At 42.5% G+C, this 24,045-nt stretch overlaps 1 protein-coding gene across 2 annotated transcripts in view; it reads right to left on the bottom strand.

Moving 5' to 3' along the window:
- The window catches only part of ssbp4 (single stranded DNA binding protein 4), a 117,938-nt gene extending 100,166 nt beyond the window's left edge, over positions 1-17,772 (bottom strand). For both annotated transcript variants that reach the window (XM_089001002.1, XM_089001001.1), the window contains exons 1-3: positions 17,624-17,772; positions 6,323-6,395; positions 612-673 (exon numbers count right to left, since the gene is read on the bottom strand). In XM_089001002.1, coding sequence (XP_088857128.1) covers positions 612-673; positions 6,323-6,395; positions 17,624-17,679 — 191 coding nt within the window. In that variant the 5' untranslated portion in view covers positions 17,680-17,772. The remainder of the gene's footprint in view (positions 1-611; positions 674-6,322; positions 6,396-17,623) is intronic.
- Positions 17,773-24,045: the final 6,273 nt, after the last annotated feature.

Raw genomic sequence — 24,045 nt, 5'->3', positions numbered from 1 at the left:
GACATGCAATCAGTTGCCTGGTTGGCATCAAGGAAAAGGAATGGAACGGGAAGGACAACAATTTCTTCTTTGTTGAATCATTCATCGCAAGACCACACGCTATTGCCTTGCCTTGATAATTACATAACACCAGCCTATTGCCTACACGTTACGCCGCACCGTGGCAAACTGCATCGAACCCTACCACCCGTCTGGAAACGTGGCTTGTTTCTGCAGAGGACAACAGCGTCCGCCTGCTAGCGGACTGACCCGAGGCAGACAGGCAGACAGACGCAACAGGACACACTGTCCTCTGCTTAGCATTAGTGAACCTGGCGCGTTTGTTCAGAGGTCGAATGGAAGAAACAAGCCCAGGAGAAATCAAAAATAATGTGAATTTTATCGGAAAATGGATGCTGTGTTAAGAATAAAGAGCCAAATTCGGGGAGGCAACGCAAGGAGCACTTAAACACATGTGAGATGACGCACTTAGCGTTCCCTGCAATTACTGCCAACCCCAGCTCAACGCATTCCGCTGTCCCTTCGCGATGAGTACCCTTACAGTACTAATGTGAGACACGTGTGTGTTCTGCGTGTTGACAGAGTTTGATAGCATCGCCAAATATACATACCACCACCACGAGTGTAAAAATCCCGGAGGTTCGCCCAGTGTGATGTTCTTCTCCCATCGGATCTGAAAAGGAGATAACAGTGTTACTTCAGTTTGCTTTATCATCCTTCAAACTTTAGTTGGTTGAACAGAAAAATCTTGGCTTTTCCACTGCCCCATACCAAGAGGCTGTGGCTGTCGCACTCACGCAGAAGCAAAAACTCCGGCTGCTATCTGGACATTGAGATAAGATCCAGGGCGTGATAGTGGACCGGCTCCCTGCACCATAGCACGACCCACACAGCACGCTCAATGACGGCATAGCACTGCAAGGTGCCTTCACAATTTACTAATCAAGCTTTTTTACTGGCAAACCCAACTACTAACAGGTACTAGATGGTAGAAACCACTTTGGGTCACTCTACAATTCCCAGTTAGCAGCAGTTGTCCATTTTCTATCCTTAGTCTGCTCTGGCCACTGCCGTTTTATGCACAACATTCTCTGTTATGCTGGAGCGATTCTTTATTTTGCCCTTTCTCAGTCATTCACTCTCACTTAAATAAGACAATAGCATGCTCTGGATGCTACATTAATGAACACCGTTGTCTCCACTCTTCTGCATTTGTCCATAGTATGCCCTTAGTCTCTTCTTAAGTGTCACACCTGATTCTGGACACTACCTGTTATATTCTATTTTCTCCATTAGTCTGCCCTCAGTCTCCTCTTGACCCCAAAGACTATCTTTTGGACAATGCAGCATTGAACTCCAGAGTCTCCAATAAAATGCAGTGATCCACACTAAGCCCTGTCTCTCTTCTTGAGTAGCATGTGTAATTCAGGACAGAGCAGTGTTATACTGTGCAGTGATGTTTCCTCTTGAAGCATATCCTTAGTTCTGGGTGTGATTATGTTCTACTCCACAGTCTCAATTTTGCTGGAACAGTCACATTTCTGGCGGGCCTCAGTCTCCCTCGGAATGGTAATCTCTATCCTTGTTTGCCCTCGTCATATCCCGATAAATCAAACAATGCACCGTAATTCTCCACCATTGTTGCTGACATATTCTGACTGATTTTAGGTTAACTGCCTGTGGTCTGGTTTTCGCGGTTTCCCATGTTTACTAATTTGGAGTGAAAATTCGTCCAGCCCGAGTTGTGGAAAAGTGCATGAGAGATCATTTCTTTATCTGCTAACACTATGAAATCCAGAAAATTCTCCCATCCCTGGAGAGCCAACACTGATTAGTGGGAAAATTGGTTGAAATTTGGCAAGCCTCAACTTTGACCCAGCATCTTCGAGCATCTGGGGAGTGAACAGAGAGCCTTTTGGCTTCGACAAAGAGCAACAATATGCAGAAAGTTGGAAGATGATTTGCAAATAGCGCCAAGCGTGAGTACTGAGGGACATGCACTTAACTGAACCGACATTTGACCAGGCAAAAATCAATACAATTCTTGCCTTGCTTTTAAACAATAACCTTGGAATGAAGTGTGGCTGATGGAAAAGCGCATGTACTGATTGGACTGTTTTGTCTGATCGCATCCAAGCGAATCATCTTGTGTCCAGTTTCATTCAAAAACAAATCGGGTCTTCGCTTCGGTGTAAAGTCTCAATTTGTAATTGCAGACAGTGAATGGGGGAAAAAACACAACCACAGTGACTATTGAATCGTTTCTTACTGTCTTACAGGATGCATGCTTGTAGTTACAACAAGTACTCGGGTCAGGGAAAGTGCACCAATGCATACTCTAAACCTGAGCCCATTAACGTGATAGGGTCGAAGGTTAATTGAAAGTCCGGGCGATAATGCTCCCATTAGACAGAGGCTCGCTTTAGTGTTCCTGGGACAACAAAGGGTCCTTAAATGTCTTCTACATCTCTGTTGATGTGGTGAAATGGACGGCGCTGCACACTGTGTCTGAATTGAATGATATCAACCTGTTGCCCTCATAGGTGTTGTTTGTCTAAAGACATTTCCACAATTTAACAAAAAAAAGTTGTACGCACATTTATTTGCACTGTATGTTCAACAGGAGGGGGTTGGGGTGTGTGGTTCAACCGAGAGAGTTGTTTTGACCCGTTGTCTTATGGCCTCGACTCATTCAGCAGCAGTTTCATTGTGTCGCATTCGGCAAGGATTCACAAGATATGATGACAGCAGGGGGAAATTACAAGCGTAATCGAGATCTGGTGTAATGATCACACTTGTGCATTATGTGCATGCCAAGTGTGATTGTTTCTTCCATGAAATGGAAAGTTCAAGGCAAACATCTAAAATTAATCCAAGCAAAAAATCCGAGTAGTTGTGGCGATCTTGCGTGGCAGACGAGGGCCCTCCCTCCAATGTGCACACCTGCTGCTCATGTTCAGTATTTTTGTTGCTAACCTTAGTATTGGTTTTGTATCCTGTCTTTTTATGTCAAGCTATTTTCTTTCATATTAGTTGATCATACTAGCTGATCATCAACGACTCTGTAAAATGTATGATTAATTTACTCTCAATTCTGTTGCCTCTGTTTTTAGGAAAAATAACATTGTCATCATGGATGATGAAGACCTGATCATCGATTAGATCTCGATTTAAGATTTGCACTGAGGAGTCACTTTCAATTTACCAAAAGTTATTGATAACCACATCATGTTACATTTTTTGCATCAGTTTATTTGCATCGAATGGTGACAAATTTGTATTATTTTGGTGATACTTTTACATTCATATCACATTCAGAAATGCTCAGACGGAACACATTTCCAGATGCGTATCAAATATCATCACGTCATTTTCCAACCAATCCACACAAATTCTAATTTGGGTGCAAATCAAACATCTCTAAGAGACTTTTGAGGGGGTGATGTCATTAAATCTCTTTTATTTTCTTGCCAAACGAACAATGCCCTTGTTTAGCCGTGGGATATTTACGGATGACCCACGAGCCGTCTAACCATCATCAGGTCAAACAGTCCATAAGTGGACGAGTAGTGTATTTTTTTAGGGGTTGCACTACTTCCGCATCAATAACGGATCCCCGGCGAAGGGTGAATCTGAGTCAAAAGCAAGTGAAGAGTAAAAGTGGGGAGAAATAAAAGCTGCGCTCTCTGGTGATTCATGAAGAGCCAGAGTGTAAACCTGGTAAGTGAACACTGATGAATACAGATGGCTGACAGAGTGTATCTTTTTCCAACCATTTGTCTAGTACTCCACTCTCTTTATGTGCTCCTGCTACAACTGCGTGAAAGGGGGACGGGGTGGGAAGTGGTGGGGTGTAGTGGTGAAAGGTCAAGCTGCTGCTTTTACTCACACGTACACTCGACTGTCAGCGTAATCCAAATACGACGACCTATTTGAGATGTCTACATCAAAGTGGCGCTCAGCGGATGGAGTAAATGAAATAAAATGAATGGGTGAGGGTGGTCCCATTGGGGGACAAACAGACATGAGAGTCAATAAGGACCCCCCCCCAACCCCTCTTTTTATATTTATTTTTTTGGTGGGGAGAGTTATTTATGAAATTCTCTTTCTTGTGTGAATGGAATGATGCATATGCTGTACTGGATTAGTATTTTTGGCGAGGGGAAAATTGACAGTTGGTTCTTGCTTCATTGCAGTATAACGTCTGCATTTTGTGTCCAAATATTAGTTGGTCCGAGAGAAATTGCTTTGGTCAAATTCAAATGGCAAATCTGGAGCGATCGGGACACATAAATAAATATTTTTATTGCCGCGAAGAATGACAGAAGAGAAATTTATGCAGTGGCAGATTAGACGTGCTAATTTTGTGAGAATGTTTTTAACAGTCCTCACTTGAGATAAAAACTTTTTTTCAATTAATTGATTTCCTATTGGTTCCATTTCAATGATTTTTACAATTTCATAAACCAATGCAGCCCCCCCCCCCCTACCCGCCATTAGCAAGGAGACAGAATATATCACGAAAAAGGGTGATGGAACTCATTCATTTTTAAATCTTGGACATTTTCAAGGCCCGAATATCAGCCCAGCAAACAAACGTTGACTTTGCATTGGAACGCTTTGCGAAACACACTCCCGTTACGTTTAACTTCACAGTGGAAGAAGGCTGGCTGAGCTGCTTAAATGTCGTAGCACAAAGCGAACAACACATGCTTACAACGTGTCAAAGTGATCTAATTACACAGCGTTTATCACAAATTAGGCCTAATAATGAAGGGTGGGGGTAATCATATCAGGGAGCAAAAGTGATGCCATGTTTACATGATGTGAAATTAACAAGGAGTCAAGGGGCCATCGGGAAAGCAAACAATGGTGGGTTCGTTTGGGTATGGAAACATTTTGAGTAGTCTATATCGATGACTTCTTGCTTGATTGGATTGGATTGGATTTGCCTTTATTACTCTCGCAGTGGAGAAATTTACATTTCATTTTTTTGGGGGGGAGAACTGTGTTTTGTTGTCTGTGTGAATATATTTTGGATCAAGTTGAACACAAAAGGAGCCTGGTAAATTCCCAAATGTGATTTGCCAAAATGCCATGTCTACTGGGGAACATTTCCAATGGAAAAAAAAAAGATTTATACCTGGTGGATTCAAAGAGAGCTTATATCCTGACATGAATGGTGAAAATTTAATTCATTTGTTTTTGCATCAATTGGGCTTGGAAAAAGTGGGACAATTTCCTGATCCTCTGATTTTTTTTTAAGTATAGACGCTCCCCAACTTCCAAGCATTGGACTTACATACACTGACATACGAACATTTTTGCGGGTACTGTATGTCGAAAAATGTTTGGATAGAGATGCTGTTGGAGTTTTTATTGCGCACCTTTTTCAGGGCGAGCTCGCTTGCGATTGGCTGCGTACTGTGCTTCACGCACACATACAGACACATTGGTGGTTTCAAGGGCTGGATGTTTACGCAATGGACACTTCGGCTGACCAATCAGCTATGCTGAAATGTTGCCAATGAGTTCAGGCCCCGATCCGCCGAGATCACTTACGATTGGCTGCGTAGAGTATGTGGGCGGGGAGGAAATCCCTCTTCCATATTGACGCTCCAGGGGGACGCGATGCAATAAGTCATGGCTGCTGACACGTAATTCAATAATTACGTGCCAGGAGCTTCAGTCAGGGCTTACTGAAGACCCAAAGATATATGTTGTCGCACTACAGTCGTGTGAATTCATTTTACGACTGTTAGAGCGTCTGTGTTTTATACTTGCCCGTTCAGTGTTTGACTTAAATAAACATTACATACAAAATATATTACTGAAGCAATTTAGGACCAAATTCACCTGACGAACGACCGCTCGGAACTTATCTCATTCGTCAGGTGGTGAGCGTCTGTACACAGAACCTGCTGCACTTTTTGCTTTCTTAACATACATTGACAAGTAAGTCATTTGTTTTGTTGGTTTCCTAAGGATACATTCCAGATGGTGAGTACATACTGGAAATTGTGTATCATCATATCCAAAGTTGAAGATATTAACCCTTTCACGCACACTGTAACCTGATAACACAACAAGCTGTCGACTGCAGTCCCGCTGTCTGGGTTAAAACGTAAACGCAAACAGATGATATATATTATTTCATTGCCTCACCCAATCGAAAAGAAAGTCGACAAAGAATCTTATCCCACCAGGAACATCATTTGGAAATAAAAAATAGATGTCTCAAATTTGAAAAATATTATATAAGACTTCAAGTTTCCGTGAGTGATCTGTTTACATGATGCATGGCGTGAGAGTGAAGTCTTACCTCTGACAGGAAGGTCTGTGCTGATTTCTGTGCGCCGACATGCAGCAAATACTCATACACATATAAAGCTAACCTGCAACAGACAAAGAAACAAAAACAAAAGCATGTTTCAGTTTTTTTTCTTTTAATGAGATTATTTGTCTACAATGCATTCAAATGGGGCCGAACAAAACGCACAGGTGGAGAATCATCACTGCGATATCAAGAAGAGGGTGCTGAGATCAACAAGAATTAACAGTTGGAAGATCGTATACACAACGGACGGGTTGTAAATGTGCGCCGTAAAGCTCCATCAAGCTAGGAGCCAAAGAGCCTCGGTGGCACTCGGCCACGTCCCTGTGGTGTGCGGAACGCCGCTGCAGAGCACAACAATGTGAAGCAGCGTAAAAAGCGCAGTCAAGTACTGGATATCAACGCCTCATTTTTAGATAGCATTAGGAGGAAGGAAAAAAAAGGATTCCTGCTGCATTTGAGTGACACGAACGCTTTCGAAAAGCTGAAACTCACAGAAGTCTCAATAATGAGATGATGGAATGGGACTTCCATGACTGAGAAGTGTGAAGGCAGACATTGGCACAACACATTCGGAGGCGTATAGTGGAGCACATTGGTTCCAGCAGAAGGAGCGCAAACGAGGCTTGGACCATATTGCAGGGTCCTCTCATGGCCTGCCGGAAGAAGTCGGGTGTTGTATAAACCAGAGTCCATTAAAAGGAAAAGGAAATAATCAAAATAAATCAAACAGAAACGGACGGTCATCCTATGCTCTTGGTCGATGGTTTAAAGAGACGGAAATCCTCATAAGATTAGATGGTTTATAGTTACTTCTAGTATACCTCGAGGCCCAGTTTGTCAATGAAGTGCCCCTTAAAGGAAACATATAAAGACTCCTTAATTGTTTGTTCGAGCGATATGAATCATTCCTGGTGATTGGGGCCTCCTTTCCAAGACCCATTGTAAAGACTTGAGTTTACTCAGGATCAAAACACTTGATCATCAATAACAGTCTCCCTTCTAACATGATCTTAATGCCTAATAGTTTTTATTAAGTTCATCCTGTCTACTTGATATCTAATTTAAAACAGATTATTTTCTTCCAGACAGTGTATTGTAGGTGTTCAAATATCTGACATGTTTCGGCGTATACTTCCGCCTTCGTCAGAGTGTCACGGTATTCGTTCTTGCACCACCAGCTGAAAAAAGGCGCGTCACCACAACATCCGTGACACTCTGACGAAGGCGGAAGTATACGCCGAAACATGTCAGGTATTTGAACACCTACAATACACTGTCTGGAAGAAAAGAATCTGTTTTTGTCACGGTTTGCAAGGTGGTGGTGGCAGACGCGGATCCCAAAAAGCAGGCAGGAGGGAGCAGGAGGTTGTGTTTGATAAATTGTATTAAAATAAAGTCAGCAGGAACAAAATCTAAAACATCAAAATCTTCTGAACGGAAAAAAATACAAAGTATCAAAAGAAAACCAAGATTAAAAATCCGCCAAGATTAAACAAACACATGCACTGCACATAATGCATACAACAGCATACAATGCGTTCAACAGCATACAATGACATTTAACAATTACCCGACACCGAATGGTCGTGCCGGGGGTCCTTTTGAGTGTCACTGATTGGAAACGACCAGCTCCTGTGCAGGTGCAGGCGGAGCCGACAGCGCCCCCCGTTGGTCGCCAACCAGATCATGACAGTTTTAAATTAAATCTGATCTGATGTTAATGCCCTTTTAAAAAAAAATCAGCAAAATATATACATTCTAACCTCTCTAACCTGCATTCTAACCTGTCTGTGACAAATTTCCCAACCTCCTGCCCCTCCTGGGTGGTTTGAATCCTCCCCAGCGCAAGGATTTTTATCATTTTTACTAAAATTCCAGTAAAAACAGAACATTGACTTCTAGAACTACATAAACATTCAATGCAGCATAAGAAATCTTAAACTCTTTTCTTTCATCAGAAAAAAAGAGTTAATTCCTAAATTATATGAGTCTGAAGTTACAGTATATGAGCTTGAAATGAGGGCGGCTGTCCAAAATACATTCCAATACATACATATTGGTTTAAATAGCGCTTTAACAACAGCAGAAGCTGGAACAAAGCACTAACATGGGGAAAAAGGGAAATGCTGCCCCTTTGTGGAAGGGGAAAAAAACATTGCCAGAGGTCTGGCCAGTGCTTTATCGGCAGCCCCAGCAAGAAAAACCAAACCCCAAACAAATTCGGGAATGGCTCTCTGTGTCACATTTTCAATTCCCCCAAAAATTCGGGAATGGCAGTGATGAGTTAAAGAGTTGGAATTCATTTCGAGACTGTAATTGTTTTTATTTATTTAAATATTGCCTCTACTGTTAAAATCGCAGTGGGTCAAGAATGTATCCCCCTCGATGAACAAGCATTGCCTGTTGAGAAAAAGAGGCTTCTTTTGCCATGTGAGTTGATCCCATTCACTGTTTTTCATTCTGTGGGAACAAACGGTCATCCGCATGAGGTCTGGAGCTATGAAAGTTTGCTGGTGTGATCTGAAGGTTTCGGTGCCCCGGCAGTAGGCATGTGCCCCAGCAACAATACATTATTCAGAGCCCCCTCGTTCAGCCTAGGCTTCAGGTTGGGAGCACACCTTTTTGTTCCAAAGTCAGATGCGGGTAGGTGTAAGCGCACAGAGGTGAGGACATTTTGTCAGGCTGACTGATGAAGGCCGGGCAGATGAAGGAGCCCGTGAGAGGTGGTGCAGAAAAGACGTGTCAGAAGGAACCCCAAGGTCACACCCTTTCTTCTTCCAAATCGGATAAAGAACACTGGAATGGCTTCCCAGGGTAGCCAACACGAATAACATGAGTTGTGTCAGACATTAGTTAATTCACGGGTGTCAAACCAAAGGCATGTGGGCCTTCAATTGGGGTGAACGGAAATAAAGCCAATCGTGTATGACTCCTTAGATTTGCATGGTATCACAAAAGTACCTCGATACTTCGTCATCAAAAATTAAACAATACCACTATACATGCAGAGCTTGGTAGCGAGCAAAAAATGGACCAAAAACAAGAAGTTAAATTGTCCCTGCTTCAAACTACTTTGTACACCAGTAAAATATTCACTCTGTATCGATGTGAAAAGAACAAAAGCTCAATGGGCATGTGTTGGTAGTTTACTTTTATCTTCCCGTGTCGCCCGTCACAATACTAAAGCAAGCACAGACGGACGTCACCCAAAACTGGAACATGGGAGACTAAAGTCAAATCCTGAATATGCTACAAGTTGTGGTTGAAGTTAGTTAGTTTATAAGTAACAAAGATAACAACACATTTTACCACACATTTACTCGAAGTACGAAAATGTTTCAAGCGGATTATTTTGTCCAATGAAAGCCCATTAGCTTAATACTAGCACATGCTATAACAGGAAAGAGATAAGTGGACGGACAGACAGACAGACAGACAGACAGACAGACAGACAGACAGACAGACAGACAGGCAGGCAGACGGACGGACCGACAGAACTACAGACCGACAGGCCGACAGACCGACAGACAGACCGACCGACAGACAAACAGACAACCATTAGCGCTGCCAATCCCACCAAGGGACAATTTAGACAATTTAACCTGCCAAGCATGTTTTTGGAAAGTGGGAGGAAACCGGAGTACCCAGATAAACCCCCGACAGGCACGGGGAGAACTGGCAAACTCCTCGCAGGATGGCCCGAGCCGGAATTTTACCGCTTTGTTGCTTACCTACACATCAAGAAGTCTTTTCTTCCATGACCTGGACCCCATGGAAACACACCTGACATTTAGCCCTCCCTCTCCCCGGGCTGCCCCATCCTCATATTCCCTTTCCTCGACTCGCCTCCAGAGACAAGAGCTCCTCAGCCATGCTTAGCGGCTAAAGCGCAGACAGTTAGCAAATGAACTTTCGTGTCTTTGTTTCAATAATTCAACAGTTCGACCGGGAGCAGGGTGAGCTGAGGTGTGCTGGGAAAGAGAGGAATTAAGCACCTCTGTTCACAGACAGTGTTATCTTTGAGAAGAAGGGAAAAAAAGACTAAAGATGTGTCGCATACATAATTTAAACCATACGCGCCAAGCGTAGCCACATAAAATCGCAAAATATTATTTCCAGAATATTAATTATTCATGACGATCATATAAGAGCAGTATGGATGTGCCACTTGAAGGCGCCTGAGCAACGTGGATGCTGTGATACAGCGGAGCGCGCCCGCTGAAGTTTATTCCCACCGCACATGCTGTTTATATTTGCTCGGCTTTGTTACGCCACTCCCTTTGTCAAAATAAATCAGTGTCAATAAGGCGGCAAACGAGCCCAGCCACACTGTCGCGCGACGGAAGAACACCTGCAGCAAAAAAAATGCTCCATCATTTTGTTCATGTGTTTATCACCACACCAGCCAGTCAGAGAAAGCAGTTTGAATGATTAGCGGGAGATTATATTGCCATAAATAAACCTCCGGCAGCAGCTGATGAGGTGATGAGCATCAGTACAATAATGAGACACACGCACACACAAAAAATCATAAAATAGGTGTAATATTATGAGGGGGGTACCCTGCGATTGGCTGGCAACCAATCCAGGGTGTCCCCCGCCTCGTGCCCGAAGACAGCTGAGATAGGCTCCAGCAACCCCCGCGACCCTAATGAGGAATAAGCGGTACGGAAAATGAGATGAGAGAGAGATTATGAGGGGGGGGAAATGCTACGAGAAGTAAGTTGTAAAATTACAAGACAAATGGTCATAATATTGTGGAAGGAAAGTATTAGAGTCATGAAATAGCAAGAAAAAAAGTTGTAATTGCCAGAATGAAATTTGGAAGATTACCAGGCCAAATATTTATGAGAAAAAAAGTTTCACGGGTGAAATAATGGACAAATATACGAAAAAGTATGAGGGGAAAAAAAGTCTTAACATGAAAATAGCATGACAAGAATTAACATTCTAATTTGAAATCACATTACATTTACATGAAAAAAGAAGTTGCAATGATTTAAAAAAAGTAAAGTTGTGAATTCAACAAAAAGTAAGTTTTAATATGAAAGGAAGCAATGTTAAAAAGCTATAATATGCCTCTTGAAAATGTTGCCATGCAACAAAAAATAAAGTCCCGGTATTTCAAATACGTATGGTTGTCACGCTACAAAAATAAAATGTGATATTAAAATCACAAAAGTCATAATTTTATCAGAAAAAAATAAGTATACATCAGCATACACAGATCATAACTGCTCAGAGTGCTGAAGGGATATTTTGCAGATGATAAAGAATATGACTGAGTACTGCAATATACTGTAAAGCTATGTGATCATTGTAAATAAAGAATGGATAATTCATTTCAAATGTTAAACTATTTTTATCATAAACAAAAATATGAAATATTAACTCATTCGCTGCCATTCCCGAACGTATTCGGAAATTGAAAAGTGCAACGTTCGGGTTTTGGTTTTTCTTGCGGTCGGTGCCAATAAAGCACTGGTCAGACCGCTGGTAAATGTTTTTTTTTGCCTTTGCCTTTTGTCCATTTTAGCGCTTTGTTGCAGTGTCAGCTGTTGTTAAAACGCTATATAAATCAATATGTATGTATTGTATTGTATTTTGTACAGCCGCCCCCATTTCAAGCTCAAATAACTCTATACCCTTATAACTTAGGAATTAACTATTTTTTTCTGATGAAAGAAGAGAGTCTAAGGCGTCTTACGCTTAATTGAATGTTTATGTAGTCCGAAAGCTCAATATCCTGTGGGTCCTGGAATTTGAGTGACAATGACAAAAACCCTGGCACTGGAGTGGACACATTTTTACACATCGTCTGGCAGTTAATGAGTTAAATATAAAAACATATCTGAAGTGTGTTTCAGTGGGTGTCAATTATATGCAGAATTTTGCTCTTTGTGGGTCGGAATGATCCTGCAACCAGGAAATTAGTGGGATGCCACCATATTTCTAATTCGCATCGCCAATGTTACTTGGTTAACTCCACGAATCATCAGCGCCTCCGTTGGTTGCAGTCAGGTAGTGCGCTTAAAAGGCACAAATAATGAATGATTGTTCATTATGAAAGGACAAAATTCCATAAAATTAAATATTTGTGCACACTAAATCCACTTTTTTTTAATCCACTGTGCATTCCTTTCCGGTCAGACCTGGTAAGTCGGAAACCGATTCATAACTTGAGACCCGCGGATCGAATATTGACACGGTGTGCTTGACTTCAAGTGCAACGATCTGACACACGCGTGTGCACTGGCAGTCGCTTTGGCTGATGAGCAGCACCATTAATTGACTGTTGTCATTTTCCCCGACGCTGGCATAATCAGCCGAAAGGTACCGGGAAGGGAGGACGGGGGGGGGCTAAATCAAGGGTTCCTTTCCCCTTTTCCACCAATGTTTTCTCTTGTTCCTGCACAGCTCTTTATGCCGTCTTCAAAAGGCTCAAATGCAGATGGCGGCGCCATCTGTGCCGAGTCAAAACGGTGCATTGAAAACCTGAAGACCACCCCACCCCCACCCTGTCCCCCCTCTCTGCCATTAAATGGCAAGTAAATACGTAGGAGGAGCCAGAAGATGAGGAGCGCGGGAGGAATGTAAAGAAACAAACTGATTAACTTTACACTTGAAGATCTTTAAGGCCAAACAAATCTCCAAATCACACGAGAGCATGTCTGTAAACAAACAAAATGAAGACGTTTGATCGCTATCGAGGATATCAGCGAGCGTGGAAGCGTTAATTAACACCCTAGATTCATCAGCGCACATTTCAAAGAGTTACCAGTGACTGAACAATAAGGTGATATTAATACAAAAGGCCCGGACGGCTTGCGCTCGCTTTAATTTAATTAAATGCTGGGGAGGCAGCACGGTAGTCCAGTGGTTTGTATATCTGCCTCACAGTCCTATACAGTAATTCTGGTTTGGATTTTAAAGCAGAGATGCTTTTTTGAGCATGTCCTTGTTTTTGATGAAACATTCTAATGGTTAACCCAAATTCATAACGGCCCTCAAGAAGGAACCATAACTAAAATGTGGCCCACAGCAACAAAAAAAAATGAGTTTGACACCCCTGCTTTAGGGTGACGGAGCTGATTTCAAGTAAAAGGCAACTACACCCCGGACTGGTCGCCAGTCAGCTCCCAGGCACATATTGACTCAGACGAAATTCCCGCTCACATTTCCACGGTCACCGAGTGGAAAAAGAACCCAGGCTAGATGCACTGACGTCAGACTAGTGTCCCGCTACATCATGGGTGACCGTGTCATTGCAAACACAGCCATATCCGATACATTATGTGTCCCATGAAATGAACAGACAAACTGACAGTCCCCCACAAAGAATCCGACAGAGGCATTGAATTGGAATTGCACCCGCAGTGCAAATCCATTTTAGAGGATCCAATATGAATTACCCTTTTCACAGGTATGGAATCATGCCTGGTAACTTTAACTTGGGTGGGAATAGATGCCACACACTTCACTATCAGGAGGAAAAACAAAGTCTTTGCATCGTGAAAAATAATTCCAGTAATCCCAAATAATCCCAATACAAATATCTGTATTACTGCCGTAGCATGTTTACAGCATTTTTGTTTCCAACGACTCGGCATGAAATTAAAATTGGGAACTTGGACCGCGGATTGCAAGGCTTTGTGTCTGTGGGAACAAACGACTGAATGACTCCACTCTTGTTCAGTCGTGCGCCCACTGGCGCCCCCTTTACACTCTGTGAATATGTAAAGAGCTGTATGAATATGTAAAAATGAGCTAATTCGATGACGCACTGAGGCGCGCTTACAAGGGAACACGTGTCGGCCCTGCAGGGCAGGTTAGGGTGACAAGACAGGTGAGGGCGGAGAGGGGCCTCCGTTGGGCCTGAAACACAACCCGCCCCCACCCCACCCACGCACACACACACACACACACACACACACACACACACACTGACCTCCAAATGACACGTTAACAAACAAAACACATCACAATCACTTTCACACAAACGAGCTGCTTTCGACTGACTGATAATAAGCCACTAACATGAGTTCCCGACAGCCAACTTTCGCTGACACCCACGTCACTCACCAGGCCAGTAGCAGCATTGAAATGCAAGAATACATCTGATGAATTGATTATTGGATCAGAATCATAATTCATCTAAAAAATACACATCATGCTGTGTGCACAAAACCCACCTTATTTTTGTATTTTTTTAAACATGCCATGACAAGAAAAGTGATTTGCTAGACCCGCTTCGATTTATTTAATGCCATAAAATAAATCCTTGGCGTTCAAGCGCTGGCACAAACGGATGAACTTATTGTGATGCTTCTTCTACGTGGCAGATGCGAACGCAAAGCGTCACACGACGCCCTATTGCCCAATCTGAGGCTTTTGTTACCCATTACAGTAAAATTCATGTCGCCGCCGCCTTTCCGCCGACATGAATTCCTCATGAGCTGAATTATTAATCCGACTCCTACACAATCGTTTCAAACGTGGCACAGATTCGACCACATACGAGAAGATCATTCACGATCACAAGAGCATGCATATACAGTATATACATTGGCATATATACATACTGTATACACACACACACACATATATATATATATATATATATATATATATATATATATATATATATATATATATATATATATATATATATATAATTTATTTATTTATTTATTGTATTTTTTTTCAGGGGGGGCCTACAATCAATCTGTTGCTTTCAGGTGGAGTGGGGCATCAAAGCAGAAAACAAGTGTAAACACATCCTTGCCGTCTGCTCACGTCATGTGTATATTAAGGAATCATATGTGGGTTCGGAGGTCACCTCATTCCTCCTGCTCGTCGGCAGGTGTACAAATTACGCACATGCATGATTTGAATAGCAAGTACATAATTAGGTATGAAAAAAAAGCTCCACATAGAGAGGAGCCAGATGAGGTGGCTCGGGCATCTGATTAGGATGCCTCCTGGATGACTTCCTGGTGAAGTGTTCCGGGCATGCCCCCCTGGCATGATGGATGGATGGATGATGGATGGATGGATGGATGGATGGATGGATGGATGGATGGATTTTTAAAAAACTCCGCGACTCAGTGATACACACTCAAAAAGATGTTCAACTGCTTACGGATGGGATGGCAAAAGCCATTTTTCCCTATTAGACAAGGTTATGGCTTGACTAAATGAAGCTCCTGCCATCACTTTACTCGAGTTGCTTAGCCTCGAGATGCCACAAGATGAAATGTTTATGTTTGACGCAAAATTCATGAGGACTGCGACTAACAAAGGCTTTTTTAACCAAACTTCTACACCTGTTTCCTGTTTTAATTCATATAATCAATTATTGACATTTTGTGGACATCGTTGGTGTCCCCGTGTCCCTTTTGGGGGCTGTGAAAAGCCACAGAAGCCAATTTAAAAAAACAACATCCATCAGTCAATTGGTTAAAAATATACAATCCAGGAAGTCCGTGGTTTTACTGACCGATGATGGTTACAAACGACATGCAATCAACAGGTTGGCGTAGTGATGTTGGAAAACGCCATCGGAGGGCAGACTCAGTTACAAGTGTACTTTTGGTTTTCCTCTTAATTTTTATACTCCAAGTGTAGAAGCATTTTACAAATGAATATTTCTGGCAATGGTGACATCGTCAAGGATATAAACAGCACAGAATGAACTCATTTGCAAAGCGCCGTGAGCTATTTCTCAAATGACAAACCGCTTTTCATTGGATTGTTTTATATTTTTCAAGAGTGATGACCTTGCTACTGCATTAACTTAGGCTAGTAAGAGACGACGGCGCGGAAGCTTTTCTCACAGTCGGAACAGAACTACCAATGTAAAAGTGATGTCCATCATGAGGCTGCTTAAAAATAGAATAATAATTTGCACTCACGTATTATGTGAATTGCGATAATAAGTACCCATGACTGATCCTCGGTCAGAGGAAAACCTTGTTGCAGAAGTGGAACCCAGATGACAATGTATTGGTGGGGGTGATGTTTTTTTTTTTTTTTAATAAGTTTGGGTCCCCGAAAGAAAGCAAACAAGTTGAAATGCCATTACATTTAGATTCCTAGGTTCCTTATAGTTTATGACAGAGTTCCTTCCGTATTGTGTTTTATGCCACTGAGCCAAGTCATTCATTCGATTTAAAAGTAACATCCACGAAAACAAAAATGCAAGAACTTCAGAAATATGTTGTAAAAGAGCACATTAGCTTAATGCTAGCACATAATATAAAACACCGTATGCGGGCCAACAAAACTAGCATTGACATGGTGGTGTTTTCACTTTTTGAGCGATTGGTATTTAAAAACACGTGGAGGAGCAACATCATGTAAACATACAATGTAATAATATTTTACCCACTCTTGATTGAGAAGTGACCATTCTTGGTGTACAAATGTGTCATTATAAAAGGGTCTCACTACAATCTAAACAATTTGTCACATTCTTGAAAATGCCGTTTCTTGAAAATATGCATTTGTGTCCAAATTCAAAGGCACCCCCCAACGCGTGTCTATTAAAAAGTGTTTTCTTCTGTTTTGCATCAATCGGATCAAATGCCCTGACAGGCTGGATTGGGGGTGGCCCGCGGCCCACAGCTTGGCCAATTGATAAATGACGTAAATGAATGAACCCCACTGATGTTAGCCTGCCTGGTGCAAAAAAATATATATATAAGCCCCCCATTGCAAGTAAAAGAAGCTATGCGTGTATTTTTCAAGTTTCTATCGAGTCTTACAGACTACGTGTTGGAAAAAAAACAGGAGACTGGATGCAAGTGCCTTTTTAAAGCACACCTCCGTGATTTCAGTACACGATAAACCACCAGAGCCCCGCGAGGTTGGTCCCGTTTTCACCGCTAAAAGTCTGTCTGCTACGGCACCATCAAATCGCAAAACTGCATCATCCTCACTCTGGGGAAAAAAAAGTTGACCGGGACAAAAACTTTTGAGTCTTCCGTACAAGCCCGCACGTGAGCAACCCCGCAAGTCAAGTTCGGTTCTCCGGCGAGAGCAGCACTTCACAACAAACACCGGGAGCGAACTTCATCAAAGCTGGAGCAGGAAGTCTGTTGCACAGCGAAAAGTTGTACGCACGCACCTTTAAAACGCTTGAAGGCGTGCGTTAAAATAATGTCAATTCACAGTGATGGAAGCTAGTTGGAGAAAGTTTACATCGGCGCGGCGTGCAGGTAAAATGAGCCCAAGGGGAGGAAAAAAAGCGAGAGATTTAAACAGAAAACACACGTTCTGACTTACTTTTCTCGCGCTTGGCTGTCGGAAGGGACCACGGCTCCTTTACCTTTGGCGTACATGCTGGATTCTGTTTTAAGACTTTTGCCCCACTCAACACCTGTCAAAGAAAGCAGCCAGGAAAACGCTCCATCTCCATAGCTACCCCTTCAGTGTTTTCCTCCCCCTTTCCTCCCTCCCTCCCTCCCTTCCCCCTCCCCTTCCCCTCCCTTTCGCCCGCGCTCCCGCCTCCCTTCTCTTTCTCGCACACTTTTTTTACATCTCCAACATTGGCCACAAATCAGGCACAGTTTCTATCGGGGGAACTTGAAACCGTCATCGGCTGGATCACCCCCCTCCCCACCATCCCCTTCCCTTCTCCTCAGCCGCTGTTTCGCAGACCTGCACTTCCTCCCTCCGCTGTGCCCACGGTGGGGGCTTCTTAAAGAGAAACACACACTTTATTTTGTTTATTGACCCGAGGAATCGGAGAATTGTAATACGTAGTTATTTCAATGGAGTTTTAAGGGGTTACTTGGTAACATATGATTTGAAATCATAATTATGAATGTTGAAATATTACGACGTATTTATTTCCTTCAGAAACATTGCGAAACTGCTGTGAATTAAAACAGGCATTACAAAAGGGCTCAGCACTTGGTGCTTGAAGAATTATCCTTCCATCCATTTTCCGTACCGCTTATTCCTCATTAGTGTCGCGGGGGGTGCTGGAGCCTATCTCAGCTGTCTTCAGGCACGTGGCGGGGGACACCCTGAATTGGTTGCCAGCCAGTCGCAGGGCACACAAAGACGTACGACAGTCACTCTCACCACGGGACAATTTGGTGTGGTCAATCTGCCTGCCATGCAACATGCAAGCTCCACACAGGGAGGCCGGACCGAGACGCGGACCGGCAACCTCCGCACTGTGAAGCCGGTGTGCTAACCACTCGACTACTGGGCCGCCCACTTGAGGAATTAACCCAATTTAATCCACCTCTTCATACCACCGCGATCATTCAGCAGTTACGATAAACGTCAATATGACACAAAAAGCACATCAGTTATATCAGCTGAAACAGTTCAAAATAGTAAAATGACATGAAAATTTAAAAATATAAAAATAAAATTCACTGGTGGCAACCTAGATTAACATAATTTTTATGACCTATTGTACTTGTTAGTAAAATCAATACAAGTGTGTTAAATTATGAGGCCTTAATGTTTCATGGTGAATTATCAAGCTGAAATGCTCACCACTGCCATGGTTTCAATGTGATCGGTCGATAAGAACAAGAATAATAGTAAGAAAAAAATTATTTGTCTCACAATGGAAAAATTCATTTTTATAGCAACGAAATTATGAAAGGAAGAAAATAGTAGAACAAAAAGTAGAGGAGATGCTATAAAGGAAGCCACTCTCAAATTCTAAATACGTACCCTGAAAATAGTCGGGTACAAAAATCGGGAAAAAAATACAAGCAAAACTGCCTCCTACTACTACAATATGTCCTATCATGAAAAACCTGCATGTCATTTCTCTTTTTTTAGTCAACAGTGACAGGTATGGGGGGTGTCGCATCTGGAACCCATACCTCAATCATCGTAGGCAAAAGGAGCGATGAACAGGAAATTAGTTCACTTGAGCTCTTCTCAATCGACAAAGTTTGACCAGAGTTATTCCGGCCGGGCCTAGGACGTGCATCCATCAACCGGAGATGAATCACATATCTCGGCACATCGCTGTCTGACTGATAAGACGGGTTTGGACTTGCACCTTTCTTGACACGCCGTTATTCCTGGAGATTGTTGGAATTCTTTGAACATAGCAATCCCGAAGTGTGATGGCATGCAGGGATGGGCATTTGACTACATTTACCTCATAGAATACCGGTAAATGGAACATTAAAGACTAATTTGACTGGGTCGGCTTATGTTAGCTGTTAGCTCTTACCTGAGAAGACCTTGTCCAAAAATAACACACAACCAACTAAATAAATAAATAAATGAATAAATAAATTTAAAAAATACATAAATTAAGCAAATAGGGAGTTAAACAGGTAATATCCAAGTTACGACCGGCGCGAGTTACGACCACCCGTACTTACGAGCAAGACCGCCAGACCTTTTTTAACATTTTTATTCAACGCCTGGCACCACAACGCGCAGGCAGCCGGCAACGGGTACCACAATTTCGGCCAGTCAGCATGTCACACAATCGCACAACAATCTATTGCGTGACTACACTCAATATATCGTTGTACTAAGTTCATCCTGTCTACTTGATATCTAATTTTAAGCAGATTCTTTACTTACAGACAGTGTAGGTGTTCAAATACCTGACATGTTTCGGCGACTATTTCCGCCTTCGTCATGTATATATATAAAAAAAAAAAAAATCCTCGTCTCACCCACCATGGGTGGTGTCTGTCCCCATTTCAGCTCGGGTCCTCTACCAGAGGCCAGGAAGCTTGAGCGTGAGTATCCGTGCTGTTCCCAGCACTGCGCTTTTCTGGACCGAGATATCCGATGTTGTTCCCGGGATCTGTTGCAACCACTCGTCGAGTTTGGGGGTCACTGCCCCAAGTTCTCCGACCACCACAGGCACGACTGTTACCTTTACCTTCCAGGCTCTCTCCAGCTCCTCTCTGAGCCCTTGGTATTTCTCGATTTTCTCATGTTCCTTCTTTCTGATGTTTCCATCACTCGGGACCGCTACATCCACGACAACGGCTTTCCTTTCCCCTTTATCTATGACCACGATATCTGGTTGGTTGGCCATTACCATCTTGTCAGTCTGTATCTGGAAGTCCCACAGGATTTTTGCTCGGTCATTCTCCACCACCTTGGGAGGTGTTTCCCATTTTGACCTTGGGGTTTCCAGTCCATACTCCGCACAGATGTTTCGGAAGACTATGCCAGCCACCTGGTTATGGCGCTCCATGTAGGCTTTCCCTGCCAGCATCTTACACATCTTATATATATATATATATATATATATATATATATGTGTGTGTGTGTGTGTGTGTGTGTGTGTGTGTGTGTGTGTGTGTGTGTGTGTGTGTGTGTGTGTGTGTGTGTGTGTATAGGGAGCGAGACAGAGAGAAAGAGAGGGAGAGAGAGAGGGAAAAAGAGGGAGGGAGAGAGGCAGGAAGACAGGGAGGGAGGGAGAGAGGGATGGAGAGAGATAGATAGATAGATAGATAGATAGATAGATAGATAGATAGATAGATAGATAGATAGATAGATAGATAGATAGATAGATAGATAGATAGATAGATAGATAGATAGATAGATAGATAGATAGATAGATAGATAGATAGATAGATAGATAGATAGATAGATAGATAGATAGATCATAAATAAATAAACACGGGAGTAACCAAGTAAGTAAATAAATAAAACATTGTTTGTTCACATTTTTGCTGTTGATTGTATTTTGATGAGGTACAACATGCAAACTTTCCTTTGCAAGGTGCATTGTGAAGCCTCTAATTTTGACTCTGGGTGTTTTCAGGTATTCTTATGTGTCTCAGGTTGAGTGGCTTTACTTTCTTTCGGTTACATTTAGGAATGGCACTGCAATGGTCACGTTTTTATGAAGGGCAACAGGAAAGTGTTTAATTTACTTTACATTATTTTCAGTGTGGGAATGGGAAACTTTTAAATTACAACAACCAGCGTCACGGAACGGCTTGTTCCACTTTGGAGGTTCCATTGTGATTATTTTCCAGAACTGAAAAAGCATACTTTAGATTCCATGTGCCCATATTGTATATGAATATTCACCTATTTCTCTCTCTCTCTCTCTCTCTCTCTCTCTCTCTCTCTCTCTCTCTCTCTCTCTCTCTCTCTCTCTCTCTCTCTCTCTCTCTCTCTCTCTCTCTCTATAACACACACACACACACATACATACAAACACACACTCATAATTTCAAGTTTAAAGTGGTACTCTTATGCCTTGGGGGTTGCATACAGACACACACACACACACTTACACACACACACTTACACACACACACACACACACACACACACACACACACACACACACACACACACACACACACACACACACACACACACACACACACAGTGAGACTTTACAGTGAAGCAGATGTCTTGCATCAAGCGCTTTAACCCGTGAAACTGAGTGATGGAGAAGGTGATGCCGCATTGATTTTGATATTCCCCTCGTTATTTTCTGCTCCCCAAAATGCATCCGCGGTGTTGCCAATGTGCACATGCTTGTATTCAAGGCCAAGTTCTGTCTAAACAGCAATGGTGTGTGATTATTCTTAACTTATACTTAAATCTGAGTTCACATCAACACATTTAATATATCAGGGAACACACACAAGAGACAAGCAACTTGTAGTTGAGAGGTGGGCTTAAGTCGTTTAAGTGAAAGTCATAAGAAAAACGCAAATTGACTTCAACTTTTAAACAATTTGTGGCGACGGTGTCTAAAGTGGGACCAAATCCACAGGGCGGTGGGGAAGTTTGCAAAATGGGACCAAATTGCAAAAAAAAGCTAAAATATGTTGAAAGAAGATGGTCATGTGAGGTAAAGGAAGTCAAAAAGGGAGATGGAAAAGAAATGCGGAGGAATTTCTGTGATACTAAATGTGGTCATTGAGAATGCTAAATAAGTCACTTTTGTGAAGCTCTGTAAAACTGTCTACAGGTTCTTCTGAATTAATTTTGTTGAACAAACAAAAACAAAAAAAACAACATTTGCTGGTATAACGGTTGGCGCAACACCAAACAAGTCATTGCTTGAGTAAAGGACAGCAGTAGTCAATGACTTTGCCATCCAATATCCTCGGGCTTACTGTTTACAAACACCCGATAATCAGGCCTTTGAATCCTTCAGGAGGAAAAAAAGTGTTTACATTTCTCCCACTTGTAGTTTTGTGCTTTACCAGCACGGCTCCACGCCAAGCCTGAGCTCCTCGCACTGCCAGATTCCATTTAGAGCTCATACGTGAAAGCCAGTGACCCTCGCAGGGTTCAGCTCTTGTGACACCGTGGACTCACAGCCATCACACTGTCACTCGACCTGTCACACCTCTTTATCAGGCGGGCCTCCGCCGCACACGTGCCATCCCCGCCGTCAATTTCGAAGCGGATCATTGGATGCGGGAAAACAATTTCAAGCAGTTATTGACCTATGCCTTTGAAACGTCTGCCGCGTCTGTTCAAAGAGGCGTTTTGAGAGACAGGGGGTGGGGGGGTAGAAAAAAAGTGCAGTATAAGACCTTGTATTGATTTTCATTCGTACTTTGTAGGCATTAAATCTGATGATAATAACCGACTGACTCACTTTTTGTATTCATTATTTTCTATTCAAATGAAGAACGCGGCATAAGTAGGCTTGACTGATCACGCTTGCCGAGTGGGAAAGTGGGACGTGATCTTTGTCGAACATGATTGTTAAGGCAAATCAAAAAGCCACCGGGGTTGTATATGATGATGAGAGCCAAGAGTTAATTCGACTCATACGCTTCAAGATCCAGACGTGACTCAACTGAGGGAAAGTTTCACCCACTTTTTTGTTATGTGTTAAGCGTGTGAGGTATTTTGATACATCTAACATGCTAACATATTGTTATCTTTATCATTATACGGAAAAAAACTACACTATGTAGACATGAATCGCATTCATATCTCAAGATTGGTTTCCAATGCCAATCATGATGGGCAGTGAAACAGATCGGTCGGTTCCGTTGGACATATAAGTGTACTCCGTTTGCCGTTTAGTCTGCACGTGAGTTTGTGTCCCAAAACTTTTGTGAAAAATATCTAAAAAGATATTTTGTTCATGGGAGAACACCTAAAGTTGTTTGACGAGCTTCAGGTTGCCATTGTAAATGAATTCAGCCACAAGTAATTATGATTTTCATTCCTTTGATTTGTGTTTTTTTGTAAAATTAAAGAAATAATTTCACAATAGAGAGCTTAGTCATAAAGAAGGTAGCATAGATATGACATTTTTTTGGTTGTGTGAAGCACATTGGTTTGCCTGTTCATGAAATGTGTCAAGTTACTTCCAAGCATGGCTCGAGGATTGTATTTTTTTAATTGCAGGGCTAAACTGTCGCTTGATCGATTGGGGTATCTAATAAAATGCTAAAGGGCTTTACTAGCGCTACGCAAATGTCTGATGTTGGCTATAGCAACTAGGGCCTAGCCTCCGTTTAGCACTGTTTGCCTTGCTGTGCTAAATGGGAAATGCTAAGTGGGAAAAAAACATTGGTTGATGAGCCGTATGCTGCTTCACCAAGTCAAAAGACAAAGACACAATTGTTGCGTCTGCTTTACTTGCTTCATACCGCCCGCAGAACAACGTTGCCCCCCCCCCCCCCCTCCTATGCTGCCCCAGGTTATGCAACAGCTTCAAAAGTGATAAAGTCAGATGCCAGGCACCCCGGTTGGGTCTCGACTCC

This window comes from Hippocampus bargibanti, linkage group LG07 (genome assembly GCF_051943395.1).
Source record: "Hippocampus bargibanti isolate YZ-2025 linkage group LG07, ASM5194339v1, whole genome shotgun sequence".
NCBI classification, from domain to species: domain Eukaryota; kingdom Metazoa; phylum Chordata; class Actinopteri; order Syngnathiformes; family Syngnathidae; genus Hippocampus; species Hippocampus bargibanti.
Note: the sequence above shows the minus strand (reverse complement) of the source record. Positions and strands in the feature narration are given on the sequence as shown.